This window comes from Hemitrygon akajei, chromosome 23 (genome assembly GCF_048418815.1).
Source record: "Hemitrygon akajei chromosome 23, sHemAka1.3, whole genome shotgun sequence".
NCBI classification, from domain to species: Eukaryota; Metazoa; Chordata; class Chondrichthyes; order Myliobatiformes; family Dasyatidae; genus Hemitrygon; species Hemitrygon akajei.
The window spans coordinates 8,960,761-8,975,937 of NC_133146.1; the positions used below are offsets into that span (position 1 = coordinate 8,960,761).

The window sequence follows — 15,177 nt, forward strand, 5'->3', positions numbered from 1 at the left end:
TCTATAACATGTATTTTTTAAAGGACTCAGGCATGTACTGGAAATGGGTTGCCACCTCCCAAATTTGGTCACCTCCAGCCAAAGCCTTTCTTGAGTGAAATCGGTAAGAAGGAGAAGCACATCAGAAAGCTGCTTGAAGGTAATAATACCCTATTTAAAAATAATTGCACAAAGAGTTAATAACCACTGATGTTTAAAAGTGAAATATACTTTGGTCATATTTAGACCACGGTACAGGTTGGTGTGTCGTGTAGAAGTATTCAGCCCCAAAGCCTTTGCTCACATAACAGCCAGGGATTTTTTTCAATTTAACTGAGTATTTTTATTTGTGAATCATGTGCTCCTTTTTCTGCAGTAGAGCCAAAAAATAGGGAAAGCGGTTAAGAATGAAGTATCAAAAATTCAAAAACTGACATGTCCACAGTTCAAAAATATTCATCCCCTTCTACTCAGTACTGAATTAAACCCCCTCTCGCAGCCGTTACATCCAGTAGCCTTTTTGGATAAGTCTCTATTTGCACAACATAATAGAGCAAGATTTACCCAAAATCGCTCAAGATCCGTTGGGGAGTGGTGGTGGACAGCAACGTTGAGATCTTGCCAGAGACGTTTGATTGGGTTAAGATCAGTACTCTGACGGAGCCTCTCAAGGACATCAGTTTCTTCATTGTGAAGCCACTCCATGGTTGCTCTGGCAGTGTGCTTCGTGTCATTGCCCTGTTGAAAGATGAACCTCCTCCCAGTTTAAGCTTTTTGGCAGAGGCTAGCAGGTTTTTATCCAGGATCTCTCTGTATTTAGCAGCATTCACCTTCCCATCAATCCTGACCAGATTTCCAGTCCTTGCTGCTGAGAAGCATCCCCGTAAGCATGATGCTAACCCCAGCATGCCTTACAGCAGGGATGCTGCTACCTGGCTGATGCACCATTTTAGTTTTTTGTCGCATGTACTGCTTAGCGTTGAGGCAAAAAAGTCCCACTTTAGTCTCATCCGACTACAAAACCCACTAAGGGACACTTTGCAAAGTATCCAGAGGAAAGGATATGCTTTGCTTTTAGCGATGTGTGTGGCAGAAATCTAATACTGCGCATCTGCCAGGTCACACCATCCCTGAATACTTTTGCAAGGCACTGTATCTTTTGGCAAAAACTGGGAGCATTTGGATAGATACTTTCTTGTGTCTGTAGGGATGTGAGAGGCCATGCTTGGTCTCTTTCCTCATTTAAGGAATAATTTTGAATCTTTATCCCTTAATACCCTTTCCTGGCAAAACCTCTGTCGCTGATTTAGTTATTAATGGAAGCAGTGTTTAACGCTGTTTCACGATGTTACAAATTCCGCCACACTCTCTTAAAGTGGTTCCGAATTGCCAGCCAATGGAAAATTATTCTCTCTTAACCCTACTTATTCTTTTAAAAATTTAAAACCATCAAATATGCTATGTCTTAATCTTCTGCAGACCAGGCGATTTTTACTTTGTGATCTCTCCCCTATTTAACAGAGAGCCTAGTCTCTATGCTGGTGAATCTGACCTTCCCTCGTCTCCATATTTCTAAGCTATACGGATAACTTATTGTGTCCTTCCAAGGCTGTGTGTGTCTCTTCTACATGTTCTAGCCTTCAAAATATCAATTTTTAATTTAGATTGTGTAGCCGAGAACATTTTATGATTCATGGATCCTAACTCTCCTAGATCCTTCTTTTAACATATACTGTGATGTGTTTTTCTGTGCTTCAGAATAGATGACCTCTCACTTACCTGCACTGAAACCCATCCATCACTATGTAATTTTAAACTCCCGTCTTCACTTCTTACTGTGTCACTAATCTTTGTGTCATGGACAAACTTGGGTATGAACACTTTACATGTAAAAACTAATGAATAAAGTGAGTGTTGTCATAACAGAGCAAATGAGTGTGGGTTACCATCAGCCACTTCCAGTTTAGAATTATCCCTATTTTAATTATTCAACTAGTCTTCTGTCCACGAGTTTCAAATTTCACTAATACTCTTATGTGGGATACTCTGGAATTCCACATACTTGTGTATTGACATTCCATGAACTTCAGTTTCCAGTTCAGTTAACTTATCTGGATAAAACCTGCGCTTTAATGGTCTGTATTTGCTCCCTTAATTCCTCTAAGTACCCATTTTGTGGCTTTAATTATAGATTCTCATAATGTTCGGTGGTTTCAGATCAATATGACAAATAATCTCCAGTTTCATTCTCTCAATGTCTTAAAAAAATGGAGATTTACAGTTTAAATATGCGATTCCTGACGGTTAAAAAATCTGTAATTTCCATTCAACTTTGCCTTGAAAAACCTGAGGTGGAAACAATTAGATTCAGGGGATTTGTATGTATTTAGTGCTATTAAATTTTCCAATATTATTTATGTGCTTGTATTAAGATTGCTGAGTTCTAGTCTCCCTGGAATGTTACATATATGCTTCCTCTGCTGGAAAAGCTATTGGAGAGGAATTCACCAAGTTTGCCAATTCCCTTTTTACATTTCCAATTTTGAGCACTATGGAAATGTAGCGGTTAGCAGAACGCTATTCAAGTTCGGGGCGTCAGAGTTCGATCCCCAGCATCCTCTGTAAGGAGTCTGCACATCCTTCCTGTGGAGTGTGTGGGTATTGTCTGGCTGCTCCCATTATCTTCCATAGTACAAAGAAATACCTGTTCATATTAGGTTAATTGGTCATTCTAAATTGTCGTGACTAGGCTCGGGTTAAATTGGGGATTGCTGCGTGGCAGTGCTCAAAAGGGTGGACAGGCTACTGTTGTATCTCTAAATCAATCAATCAATAAATAAATAAATTTCGCCTTCATCTGTTCTTGGAAGATCCACATTGCCCCTGAAGATATAACCGTATAACATATAACCATATAACAATTACAGCACGGAAACAGGCCATCTCGGCCCTTCTAGTCCGTGCCGAACGCTTACTCTCACCTAGTCCCACCTACCTGCACTCAGCCCATAACCCTCCATTCCTTTCCTGTCCATATACCTATCCAATTTTACTTTAAATGACAATATCAAACCTGCCTCTACCACTTCTACTGGAAGCTCGTTCCACACAGCTACCACTCTCTGAGTAAAGAAATTGCCTCTCGTGTTACCCCTAAACTTCTGCCCCTTAACTCTCAACTCATGTCCTCTTGTTTGAATCTCCCCTATTCTCAATGGAAAAAGCCTATCCACGTCAACTCTATCTATCCCCCTCATAATTTTAAATACCTCTATCAAGTCCCCCCTCAACCTTCTACGCTCCAAAGAATAAAGACCTAACTTGTTCAATCTTTCCCTATAACTTAGGTGCTGAAACCCAGGTAACATTCTAATAAATCTTCTCTGTACTCTCTCTATTTTGTTGACATCTTTCCTATAATTCAGTGACCAGAACTGTACACAATAATCCTCAAGAAGTATTTTTAATTCCTCATGCTAAAATTCCCTTAGTACAACATGCCCACTATTCCTTTCTATTTTTCTCCCAGTCCTTTGGATCTGCCTTCTGTTATTTAGGTTTTATCATCTCGCTTTCCTCTTACAGAACATAGCGCAGTGCAGCAGAGTGCAGGCCTTCGGCCCACAATCCTTAACCTACTCCAAGATCAATCTCCTTCCCTCCCACATAGCCCTCCATTTTTGCTTTCATCCACGTGCCTTTCTAAGAGTCTCTTAGGTATGCACGTAGTGTCTGCCTCTACCACCGCCCCTGGCAGCACATTCCACAAAAAACCCCCACCTCTGACATCTCCACACCCTCCTCCCATACTTTCCTCCAAATACCTTAAAGTTAGGCCCTTTCATATCAGCTATATTCCGTACTAGGAAAAAGTCTCTGGCAGTCCACTCTATCTGTGCATCTCATTATGTTGTACGCACCTATCAAGTTGCCTTCGCTCCAAAGAGAGAAGCCCCAGCTCGCTCAGCCTATTCCAGGCAGTGTCCTGGTAAATCTCCTCTGCACCTACTCTAAAGATTCCACATTCTTCCTGTAGTGTTTTGTTTCATGCTAAATAAAGACTTTGGCCCTCAGGGGTACACTGCAGTGTTTTATTGAGCCAATTTATTTTTATTCTCTTAAATTTCATCCACAGTTTTATCCAAAAACAGTTTTGGCCGTACTGTAACTTCGATCTGTTTCATCCTGATAAATTAATCCTGTCAAAATCTAAAACCTTAGCCTCATTGATAGTAAAAAAAATGTTCAATTCACTCCCTTTTCTCAGCTTCTTAACATCGATAAACATTATATTTGAGTGAAAAATACATCCATATGAAGCAATATTTGGTATTCAACAATTAGGAAGTATTCAACTGTATTGAACTATTTTGAAATCATAGATTTTAACAGGAGCATCCATGAGAGAAGTAGCTATACAGCATATTTATTTTTTTTAAACTTATTTTTTTTCCCCCTTCCAATGTCAAACACCTTGTTTTTCAATCTTGTACCTGTAATGATCAGTACTGAAGAGTACTACTTAGGCCTTTCATTTCATTAATTAACCCAAGCATAGATTTTCTATTTGTGTACATTTAAAATTCTTCTCCAGCATTCCACATTGTGATGCACGCTGGTCTGGTACTGGATTCACAACTGGGAGATGAGAATTTGGTTTCACTAGGTTAAAGTTCAAAGTAAACTTATTATCAAAGTGCATATTTGTCACCATATACAACTCTGAGGTGCGTTTTCTTGCAGGCATTCACAGTAGTTACTTTAAAAAATGAAGTTAATAATTCTGTTCAGTTTTAGCTAACAGCAGGAAAGCTGAACATGAAATCTGTGGGTTTTCGGACAACAAAAACCTAATTGACTCATAGTTATCAATGAATTTGGTCCAACCTGGTTAATTATTAGCAATTTGCATATGAGTTTTAACCTTGAACACAAGCCATTCTGTAGATGCTGGAAATCCAGAGTAACACACACACAAAATGCTGGAGGACCCCAGCAGGTCAGGCAGCATCTGTGGAGAGGAATAAAGAGTCAATATTTTGGGCCGAGGCCCTTCATCAGGACTTTTCATTATAACCTTGAGCACTGTTATGAAAATGGTCACCACCAGCTCTTTGGTCAGGCAGAGAAAGCATTAAATGCAGTCATACCTCTGCTGTCAAAATCTTCAGAGAATTAACAAAAGCATGAGAAGTTGTAAGGTTGGTTTGTAAGTATCCTTGTGATACGAAGTCATTTCAGATTCTTCTACTTTTAAAAGTAATTTGATCATGGTGAATTCTAATTAGAATTTTTTTTCTGCTGTAGGGGATGGTAGGGATTTGATTTTATAGCAGATGACAAATTCGATTCCATCCCTGAATATAGAATGGCTTTCCACTGATGGTAACGAGGATCCTGGAAACATCCCTATTCCTGTACATAGCACATTTTTAAAAAGTGGCCTGTCCCCTGAGTCATCCCACATTCCTGATAGTGAAGCAGCTGTCTTATGCGCTACATAATTTAAAATCTGAGTCAAAGTATTGAGCATTATAAGTTATGTGCATGCTAGTTAATTTGGCAAGTTGGTTTATTTCTGTCACATACTGAGATACAGTGGCTTGACTGGTTATTGTTACCTGATAACTTGTTTCACTTCTGTACAGAAGTTGAGGACCTGATCTGCATCACATAACGTCTTAAAGTGTTCGTCACGCCAGCAAATGGGAAAGGGCAAGGGAGCACCTGGATTTACAAAGGCACCTAGAGGTCTTTAGTAAATTGAGGGTTTGATGTGCCGAGAGATTTATAAATCTCTCGGTGGTGTTTCTGATTCACGTCCAACACTGTATGAATCAGAATCTGAATCCGAATCAGGTTTATAATCGTGGACCTATGTCGTGAAATCTCTTGTTTTGTACCAGCAGTATAGTGCACTACATTAAAATTACTATAATTTACAATAAGAATATATAATAAATTAAATAATGCAAAAAGAGATCAAAATAGCGAGGTAGTGTCCATGGATTCATGGTCCATTTGGAAATCTGATGGCAGTAGGGAAGAAACTGTTCCTAAAACATTTAATGTATGTCTTCAGGCTCCTGTACCTCCTCATTATCTGTAGTAATAAGAAGAGGCAATGTCCAGGGTGGTGATGGTCCTTCATGAGATCAATAGTTCCATTTAATATCAGAGAAATGTATACAATATACATCCTGAAATTCTTGTTCTTCGCAGACATCCACAAAAACAGAATGATTAAACTAAATGATTGAATGTGCATTTGTTTGTCTCAATTTTCAGTTCCTCTGTAACCTGTCTCTTTTTTGTGTGCTTTAACAGGAACAATCAGCACTCCTGTACCGTTTCTGCAGAGCATTCCTGCGTACACCTGCAACATTTCCAGTACAGCTGGTGAAAAACGCAAGCACTCCACTGCTTTCCCTATGGCCACGACCTCCGGTGTGGACAATGGCTTCCTGGAAGTGACCGCTGGAAATGTTGCCGGCCAGTTTATGGGCCAGGGTGGGTCTGTTGTAGAGGGCCAGTCAACACAGTCCCTTGTGCCCTGTAGTTCTTCCCAACATATTGTGGGACTGACCAGTGGTCCGCAGCCTGTCCATACGGGCTCAGTCTTCAGTACAACTCACTATCCCAACGGCACGCCCTCCCAGCAGTCTGTACTTTCCCAGTCGGTCGGCTACGGTGGTCGCAAGATCCTCGTGTGCTCTGTGGATAACTGTTTCTGTTCTGGCGTGCCTTCTGTTTCGAACCACAATGGACACCAGCCCTACAGCAGATCGGGTACGTTCCCTTGGTCTGTGACGTCGCAGGAATACGCACACGCTCTTCCACCTGCCCCCTCGGTACCTCAGTCTCTTATATCGTACGGAATGGGATCAGCATCTCATAACAACACCGCAGGCAAGATAACTGCAGGGTACATGGCCAATCCTTCACTGAACACTACACCGCAAGCTAATCTTCTCAATTCTGTCTATCATACATTTTGAACAGTGTTCATTTTCCTTTTTAATTTTTCTTTCTGTAAATGTTAATTTCAGATCATTTGCTTTAAAAAAAAAAGTTAGAAAATACATTCCGCACATGATGTAAACTTTTTGTGCAATTGAATTCCAGTGCTGGTTTTAGTAATCCATTCATGAATGGAACCATGTTCTGTATTAAATGGCTTCCTTTGTTGGTCGTTCGGTCCAGGAGTGCCACAACCATAACAGAATTTTTATATGAAAACTCTTAGCACTTTTTTTGCAGAGGCATTTAATATTAGTTAATCATACAGTGCTCTGGTATAATAATTAGCAGCAATAAGCAGAGGTACCATTTGACAGTGAAGCACAAATTGCGCTGAGGGCATTGGCAGCGTTTGTCTGACCTGTTGAATAAGGGTGATCTGTGGGACCCTGACACTGGAAGTCGTCATGAGGTAACGCCATGCTGACTGGAAGGTTGTCTCTGGCTGGTTGACAGGCAGGACATTTCAATCGTTGATTTCCATAGCTACCCAGTGCTCTTTTACAATAACCCCTTTGAGTATGGACTTACTCATGGAAAAAGACATCAAAGAAGAAAATATTTTTTTCTAAAATGTTCAAGGTGTGACTCTGGCTTCCTGGATGTGGAAACTACACCCTAATTAAGCATGGCAGATTTGCCTGTCACTTTAATCATAGTTTTTAAAAAAAAAAATGTCACAATGGGACTACTACAAAGCAGAATGAGAGACTGGTCAGGCTGGGTTCCTGACCAGCTAGAAGAAAGGCAGATTATTTTGGGTTTGGCAAATGCAGTCCTGTAAACTATATATTGATAAATAATTAGGAGTATGCTTAATGCATAACATGAACATTTCTAAATCAGTATTCTGTAGGGGAAAAAAACTGGAGAATTGGGAATATTGTTTTATTTCTAGAAACTGGTGGGGATAGAGGGGAAATTTACAATCATGCTCAAGATGTTGATGATCTCTTAGTCAAACAAACATTTTTTTGGGCCTGTTGTGTCAAATGGGCAATGACAGTGGAACCTCATTATTACTAACCCGTGATGGTTTTGTCAGGCGGGAGGATGGGAGCTGCCGTGCTTTGCCAAGGTTTGAGCTCCAATTCTGGTTTCATTCCTTTACCATCGACTGCTGGGGAAAATGCTCCACAGCCCCATTTTGAAATTCTGTTACCTTTCTTTTCCTTTTTTTTTGGGCAGCGTTGGTGGCAGTAGAATACCCTATGAGTGGTAAGGACGATTATTATCGTGCAAAACGAAAACGGATTCGTTACAAATGGTGCCAATGGATCTGCTGGTCTGCATGTTATAGCAAAGTTTATTTTATCAAGGGATTGAATTCCTTGATTTTTTTTTTAAATTAAAAATGAAATGGAGCTTCAGCTGGGGACCTGGGAAAAGCTCAATGTAATGGAAGGTTTGTTGTAACGAGGTTTGGCTGTATTTTAACTGTGTGGTGATGGTCCATAGATGTTTGACCACGGGAGCTCTGTTTTGCTTTGTCCCTGCAGAAAAGGGTGAATGTTAGTGTTTGGAAAAACTCTTGTAATCAGTAAAATCAAGAACTGTCGCCATTTTTGTCTTTCTCAAATACTTATAGTTTCCAGGTTATGCAGGGTTTATCTAAACCTCCTATTTCATGTCACTTTATCGATATCTTCTTTTAAGGCATTGAATAAACATGTATACATGAAGAGTTGGGATTGTCTTTTTTTTAAACCTGTGCACAGAGACTTAATTTGACAAACAAAGACACAAAGGATTTTGGAAATGATTTCTGGGCTCAGCTGGGTTACTTTGGGATGGCACATTTAACATAACGCTTTACAGTGCCAGCTGTAAGATAAGTTCACTTGCAGCTGCTGTCTGTATGGAGCTTTGCCCCGTCACTGCGTGGCTTTCCGCTGGCTGTTAGCAAGTTCGGGGCACGTGAAATGCTGGAGGAGTTCAGCAGCATCTATAGAGAGGAATAAAGAGCTGAGACCCTTCATCAAATTGAGGGCATTCTATGTTGGTACTGGAAGCATGGCAACATTTGCCACCTCCCCCCACCTTCATCACATTCCTGACGTAAGCAACACACTTCACTGCTTTGTCATATCAATGTAGATCTGACAAATAAAGCTCAGCTTCAATGTTTGGAGCAAGCCTCTGTTGTGGAGAGTAGGGTCCACTAATCTCTCCTTTAAGATATTAAACTATGTAACCAAGAGATGAATCAACGATCAGCAGAGGTGCACGCCCCACTTCAGTGGGAGAGCAGAGCCAAGCTCACTACTGTGAGGCTAATGTAACAAGTAGCTAAAGAATTGGGTTGAGGCAATGGAATCACTCCAGGTCTGGAAAGAGAAATGGAAATCGACAGGATATGAACTTTGAGTTGTTTAGTACAATGTGTTATTAAAGCACTTCTTTTCAGCTAAAAAGGACGTTTGAGTCATAAATAATCAGAGGAGGAGTTGGTCATTTTATCCTTTGAGACAGCACTGCCATTCAGTGAGATCACACTGTCAGTAAGATCTGTTCCCTAAGACCCACTCTCCTCCATTGCCCTGTGTTCCTTGATTCCCTTAATGTTCAAAAACCTTCAGTCCCTGTCTTGGATATCCTCAACGACTGAACCTCCACATCCTCTTGGGCAGAGTAGTCCAAAGGTGCAGTACTCTCTGGGCAAAGAAATTGCTTCTGATCTGATTGAGGAAATGTCTTTATTTGGAGAGCAAGTCTCTTGGTTCCAGAATCTCCGCTTCAGTCCTGTCAATCCTCAAAAGAGCTTTTTGTGCTTTAAGGAAATGATTTTTCTGACCACTAAAGAATTGATTCAATCTGCTCATCTCACTTCATTCTACAAAACTTCCGTCCTAAAAATCAGCGGGGTGAAACTTAGCTGGTCTTTCTCTGATGCAATTGTACTCCTTCTCGGGTGGAATATCATGAGCAGTCCAGCATAATTAAAGCAAACTCTCCCTTATTCTCAAATTCTCTTGTGTAAAAGCCAAAGTGTCATTTGCCAAGCTGCTTACTGTACCTGCATGTTATATTGCTTGGTGATTGATGTACAAGGACACTGAGGGTTCCCTGAATGTTAACATATTTCAGTATCTTGCTATCTAAAATGCTGAATGCTTTGGGAAACTTGATACTTCTCTGCCCTGGTGGATGATCTCTCATTTTCCTACTTTCTATTCCATCTGTCACATTCTCACCTGTTTTCTTAGAACTTCTGAAAGTTCTACACACTCACACTCACTTTGCTACCTAGCTTTGTATCATAAATAAACTTTGTGTACTTAAGCACGGATCCTTGCACTACCCTAAAAGTCTCAGCCTCACAACCCTGAGAATAACCTGTTTATTCCTAGTTATTGTTTTATTCATGTAACCTATCCTCATTCAATGCTGTATTGGTTTGTGATTGGTCACTTGTGCTGAGATACAGTGAAAACCCTGTCCTGCATTTTGTTCGTACAGATCAAATCATTCATTACACAGTGCATTGAGGTAGAACAGTTACAATGCAGAATAACGTGTAAACGGCACAGAGAAAGAGCAGTGCAGGTAACAAGGTAGTTGGTGATGTCAAGTCCACCTTATCACACTAAGGAACCTTTCCATAATCTTAATCTGTGGGGTAGAAGCTGTCGTCCAGGCTTGTGGTGAATGAACTGCAAGATCATCATGAGGTCAATAGTCCACCTAGGGGACCATTCAATCATTTGGTAACAGTGTTTAGAAGCTTGCCTTGAGCATGGTGGTGCATGCCTTCAGGCTTTTGTATCTTCTGCCCATTGGGAGAGGGGAGAAGAGATGATGGGCAGGGTCTTTGATTATGCTGGCTTGCTTTATTGTGGCATTGAGAAGTATAGACAGACTCCATAGTGCGTTCTAATTTGATTTTCTTATTTCTCGCATGGTGCCTTATTGAAGGGCCTTTGCAAAGTTCAAATAAAACTTGCATGCAGTTACCTATCCTCATCGTTAGTTATTTACAAAAATAAATGATCAAAAAATCCCTTTCAAAATATGTGAAGTGTCTTATCATTTTCAAGGACCCCTATTAACTCTTCTTTACACTTTCAGCTGTAAGGTTGGGGTTCGATCCAATAAACAATAGACAGTAGGTGCAGGAGTAGGCCATACGGCCCTTCTAGCCAGCACCGCCATTCACTGTGATCATGGCTGATCGTACACAATCAGTACCCCGTTCCTGCCCTCTCCCCATATCCCTTGACCCCGCTATCTATAAGAGCTCTATCTAACTCTCTCTTGAAAGCATCCAGAGACTTGGCCTCCACTGCCTTCTGGGGCAGAGCATTCCACATATCCACCACTCTCTGGGTGAAAAAGTTTTTCTGCATCTCTGTTCTAGATGGCCTACCCCATTATTCTTAAACTGTGGCCTCTAGTTCTGGACTCACCCATCAGCGGGAACATGCTTTCTGCCTCCAGCGTGTCCAATCCCTTAATAATCTTATAAGTTTCAATCAGATCCCCTCTCATCCTTCTAAATTCCAGTGTATACAAGCCCAGTCGCTCCAATCTTTCAACGTATGACAGTCTCGCCATTCCAGGAATTAACCTTGTGAACCTACGCTGCACTCCCTCAATAGCAAGAATGTCCTTCCTCAAATTTGGAGACTAAAACTGCACACAATACTCCAGGTGTGGTCTCACCAGGGCCCTGTACAGCTGCAGAAGGACCTCTTTACTCCTATACTCAATTCCTCTTGTTATAAATGCCAGCATGCTATTAGCTTTCTTCATTGCCTGCTGTACCTGCATGCTTGCTTTCATTGACTGATGTACAAGAACCCCTAGATCTTGTTGTACTTCCCTTTTCCTAACTTGACTCCATTTAGATAGTAATCTGCCTTCCTGTCCTGCCACCGAAGTGGATAACCTCACATTTATCCACATTAAACTGCATCTGCCATACATTCGCCCACTCACCTAGCCTGTCCAAGTCACCCTGCATTCTCATAACATCCTCCTGACATTTCACACTGCCACCCAGCTTTGTGTCATCGGCAAATTTGCTAATGTTACTTTTAATCCCTTCATCAAAATCATTAATGTATATTGTAAACAGCTGCGGTCCCAGCACCGAACCTTGCGGTACCCCACTGGTCACAGCCTGCCATTCCGAAAGGGACCCGTTAATCGCTACTCTGTTTCCTGTCAGCCAGCCAATTTTCAATCTATGTCAGTACTCTGCCCCCAATACCATGTGCCCTAATTTTGCCCACTAATCTCCTATGTGGGACTTTATCAAAGGCTTTCTGAAAGTCCAGGTACACTACATCCACTGGCTCTCCCTTGTCCATTTTCATAGTTACATCCTCAAAAAATTCCAGAAGATTAGTCAAGCATGATTTTCCCTTCATAAATCCATGCTGACTCGGACTGATCCTTATACTGCTATCCAAATGTGTCATAATTTCCTCTTTTATAATTGACTCCAGCATTTTTCCCACCACTGACATCAGGCTAACTGGACTATAATTTCTCTCTCCCTCCTTTCTGTTTTCTCCCTGTTTTCTCTCTCCCTCCTTTCTTGAAAAGTGGGACAACATTAGCCACCCTCCAATCCGCAGGAACTGTTCCTGAATCTATAGAACATTGGAAAATGATTACCAATGCGTCCACGATTTCTAGAGCCACTTCCTTAAGTACTGTGGGATGCAGACCATCAGGGACATATCGGCCTTCAGACCCAACAGTCTAACCAACACCATTTCTTGCCTAATATAAATTTCCTTCAGTTCATCTTTTACCCTAGTTCCTTTGGCCACTATTACATCTGGGAGATTGTTTGTGTCTTCCCTAGTGAAGACAGATCCAAAGTACCTGTTCAACTCATCTGCCATTTCCTTGTTCCCCATAATAAATTCACCCGTTTCTGTCTTCAATGGCCCAATTTTGCTCTTAACTATTTTTTTGCTATTCACATACCTAAAGAAGCTTTTACTATCCTCCTTTATATTCTTGGCTAGTTTACCTTCGTACCTCATTTTTTCTCTGCGTATTGCCTTTTTTGTTATCTTCTGTTGCTCTTTAAAAGCTTCCCAGTCCTCTGGTTTCCTGCTCATCTTTGCTATGTTATACTTTTTCTCTTTTATTTTTACACTGTCCTTTACTTCTCTCGTCAGCCACGGCCTCCCCTTAGGATCTTTCTTCCTCTTTGGAATGAACCGATCCTGCACCTTCTGCATTATTCCCCGAAGTACCTGCCATTGTTGTTCCACTGCCTTCCCTGCTATGGTTTAGTTCCATTGAACTTTGGCCAGCTCCTCCCTCATAGCTGAGCGAAGGGCGCTGAGTAGGCTACGGTCAATTATGGATAACTCTGAACATCCTCTACATAGCACCATCCAGAGACAGAGAAGCAGTTTCAGCGACAGGTTACTATCGATGCAATGCTCCTCAGACAGGATGAAGAGGTCAATACTCCCCAATGCCATTAGGCTTTACAATTCTACCGCCAGGACTTAAGAACTTTTTAAAAGCTATTATTAACGCTTTTTGAGATAGTGATTTAGATGCATATCATATTTTTACTGAGTTAAGTATTGTATGTAATTAGTTTTGCTACAACAAGTGTATGGGACATTGGAAAAAAGTTGAATTTCCCCATGAGGATGAATAAAGTATCTATCTATCTAGCTCCATAGTTCCCTTTGTTCAACTGATTCCTGCTGCTGTATGTTCTCCCCGTAACTGTTTGGGTTTCCTCAGGGGGCTCCAGTTTCCCCCCACATTCCAAAGGTATAATGGGCAGGGTTAGTATGTTTTGGGCTCTTTATGTTGGTACCAGAAGCATAACGACACTTCTAGACTGCACAGCACATTCCTCGCTGATTTGATTTGATGCAAATAATGCACTTTCCTCTATGTTTTAATGTACATGTGACAAATAAAGTAATCTTTAAATCTTTAACCATTTTAACAGTAATTTCCCCTACTGATGATTTTGGGCTAATTGGTCTACGCTTCCTGTTTCCTCTCCATTAACAATTGAGCCTGACATGAGCTATGAGAATCACTGAAAGCCTTAACGCTGCTTCAATGCATTTGGGCCTCCAGCAAAATAAAAATTAACTGTTCAACAGCTGTATGTAGCAGGATTTGAATGCTATTAGCCTCTTACAAAGTGAAATTAAGCAACACAGGGCTCTACTCCCAAAAGAGCTCCATGCCTTCTATGCTCACTTTGACCGTTAAAGCATGTACACAAACTGCCATGGACCCTGATGACCATGTGATTTCAGTCTCTGAGGCCGACGGGAGAGCATTCTTCAGGAGAGTCAGCCCATGGAAAACATACAACCCAGATGGAGTACCTGGCTGAGTACTAAAGACCTGTGCTGATCAGCTGGCTGGAGTGTTCACCTCTCGCTCTGGCAGTCTGAGGTACCCACCTACTTCAAGCAGGCTTCAATTATACCGGTGCCTAAGAGGAATGTAGTAACCTGCCTCAATGGCTATCATCTGATAGTACCTCTTACGTCCACCATGATGAAGTGTTTTCAGAGGTTGGTGAGGAATCATACTGTCTCCTGCCTGAGAAGCAAATTGGATCCACTCCAATTTGCCTACCGGCGTACAGATCCACAGCAGGTGCCATTTCATTTTACTTTGCTGACCAGATGTTCAAGCCTGGAACACCTGAACAGCAAAGATGCATACATCTGGATGCTCTTTACCAGCTACCTTGGCATTCAATACTATCATCCCCTCAAAGCTGATCAATAAGCTTCAAGACCCTGTCCACAATACCTCCTTGTCAGCACAGGTGCACCACAAGGCTGTGTGCTTAGCCCCCTGCTTTACTCACTTTGCAGTTATGACTGTGAGGCTAAGCACAGCCCCAATGCCATATTTGAGTTCACTTACAGCACTACTGTTGTTGGCTGAATCAAAGGTGGTGACGAATCGGCATACAAGAGAGAGATTGAAAATTTGGCTGAGTGATGACACAACATTCTCTCTCTTAATGTCAGTGAGAACGAGGAGCTGATAACTGACTTCAGGGTGAGGAAACAGAAGGTCCATGAGCCAGACCTTACCGGGGGATCAGAAGTGCAGAGGATCAACAACTTTAAACGCTTCAGTGTTAAAATTTCAGAGAACCGGTCCTGGGTCCAGCGTGTAAATGCCATTATGAAGAAAGCACCTCTACATAGAAGTTTG

At 41.4% G+C, this 15,177-nt stretch overlaps 1 protein-coding gene across 1 annotated transcript in view; it reads left to right on the forward strand.

Annotated features, from left to right (window-relative positions):
- LOC140715142 (E3 ubiquitin-protein ligase TRIM8-like) overlaps positions 1 to 8,681 on the forward strand; it is a 109,302-nt gene extending 100,621 nt beyond the window's left edge. The window contains exons 5-6 of the mRNA XM_073026912.1: positions 24 to 139; positions 6,307 to 8,681. Of these exons, the coding sequence (XP_072883013.1) occupies positions 24 to 139; positions 6,307 to 6,977 (787 nt within the window). The 3' untranslated portion in view covers positions 6,978 to 8,681. The remainder of the gene's footprint in view (positions 1 to 23; positions 140 to 6,306) is intronic.
- The last annotated feature ends 6,496 nt before the right edge of the window (positions 8,682 to 15,177 follow it).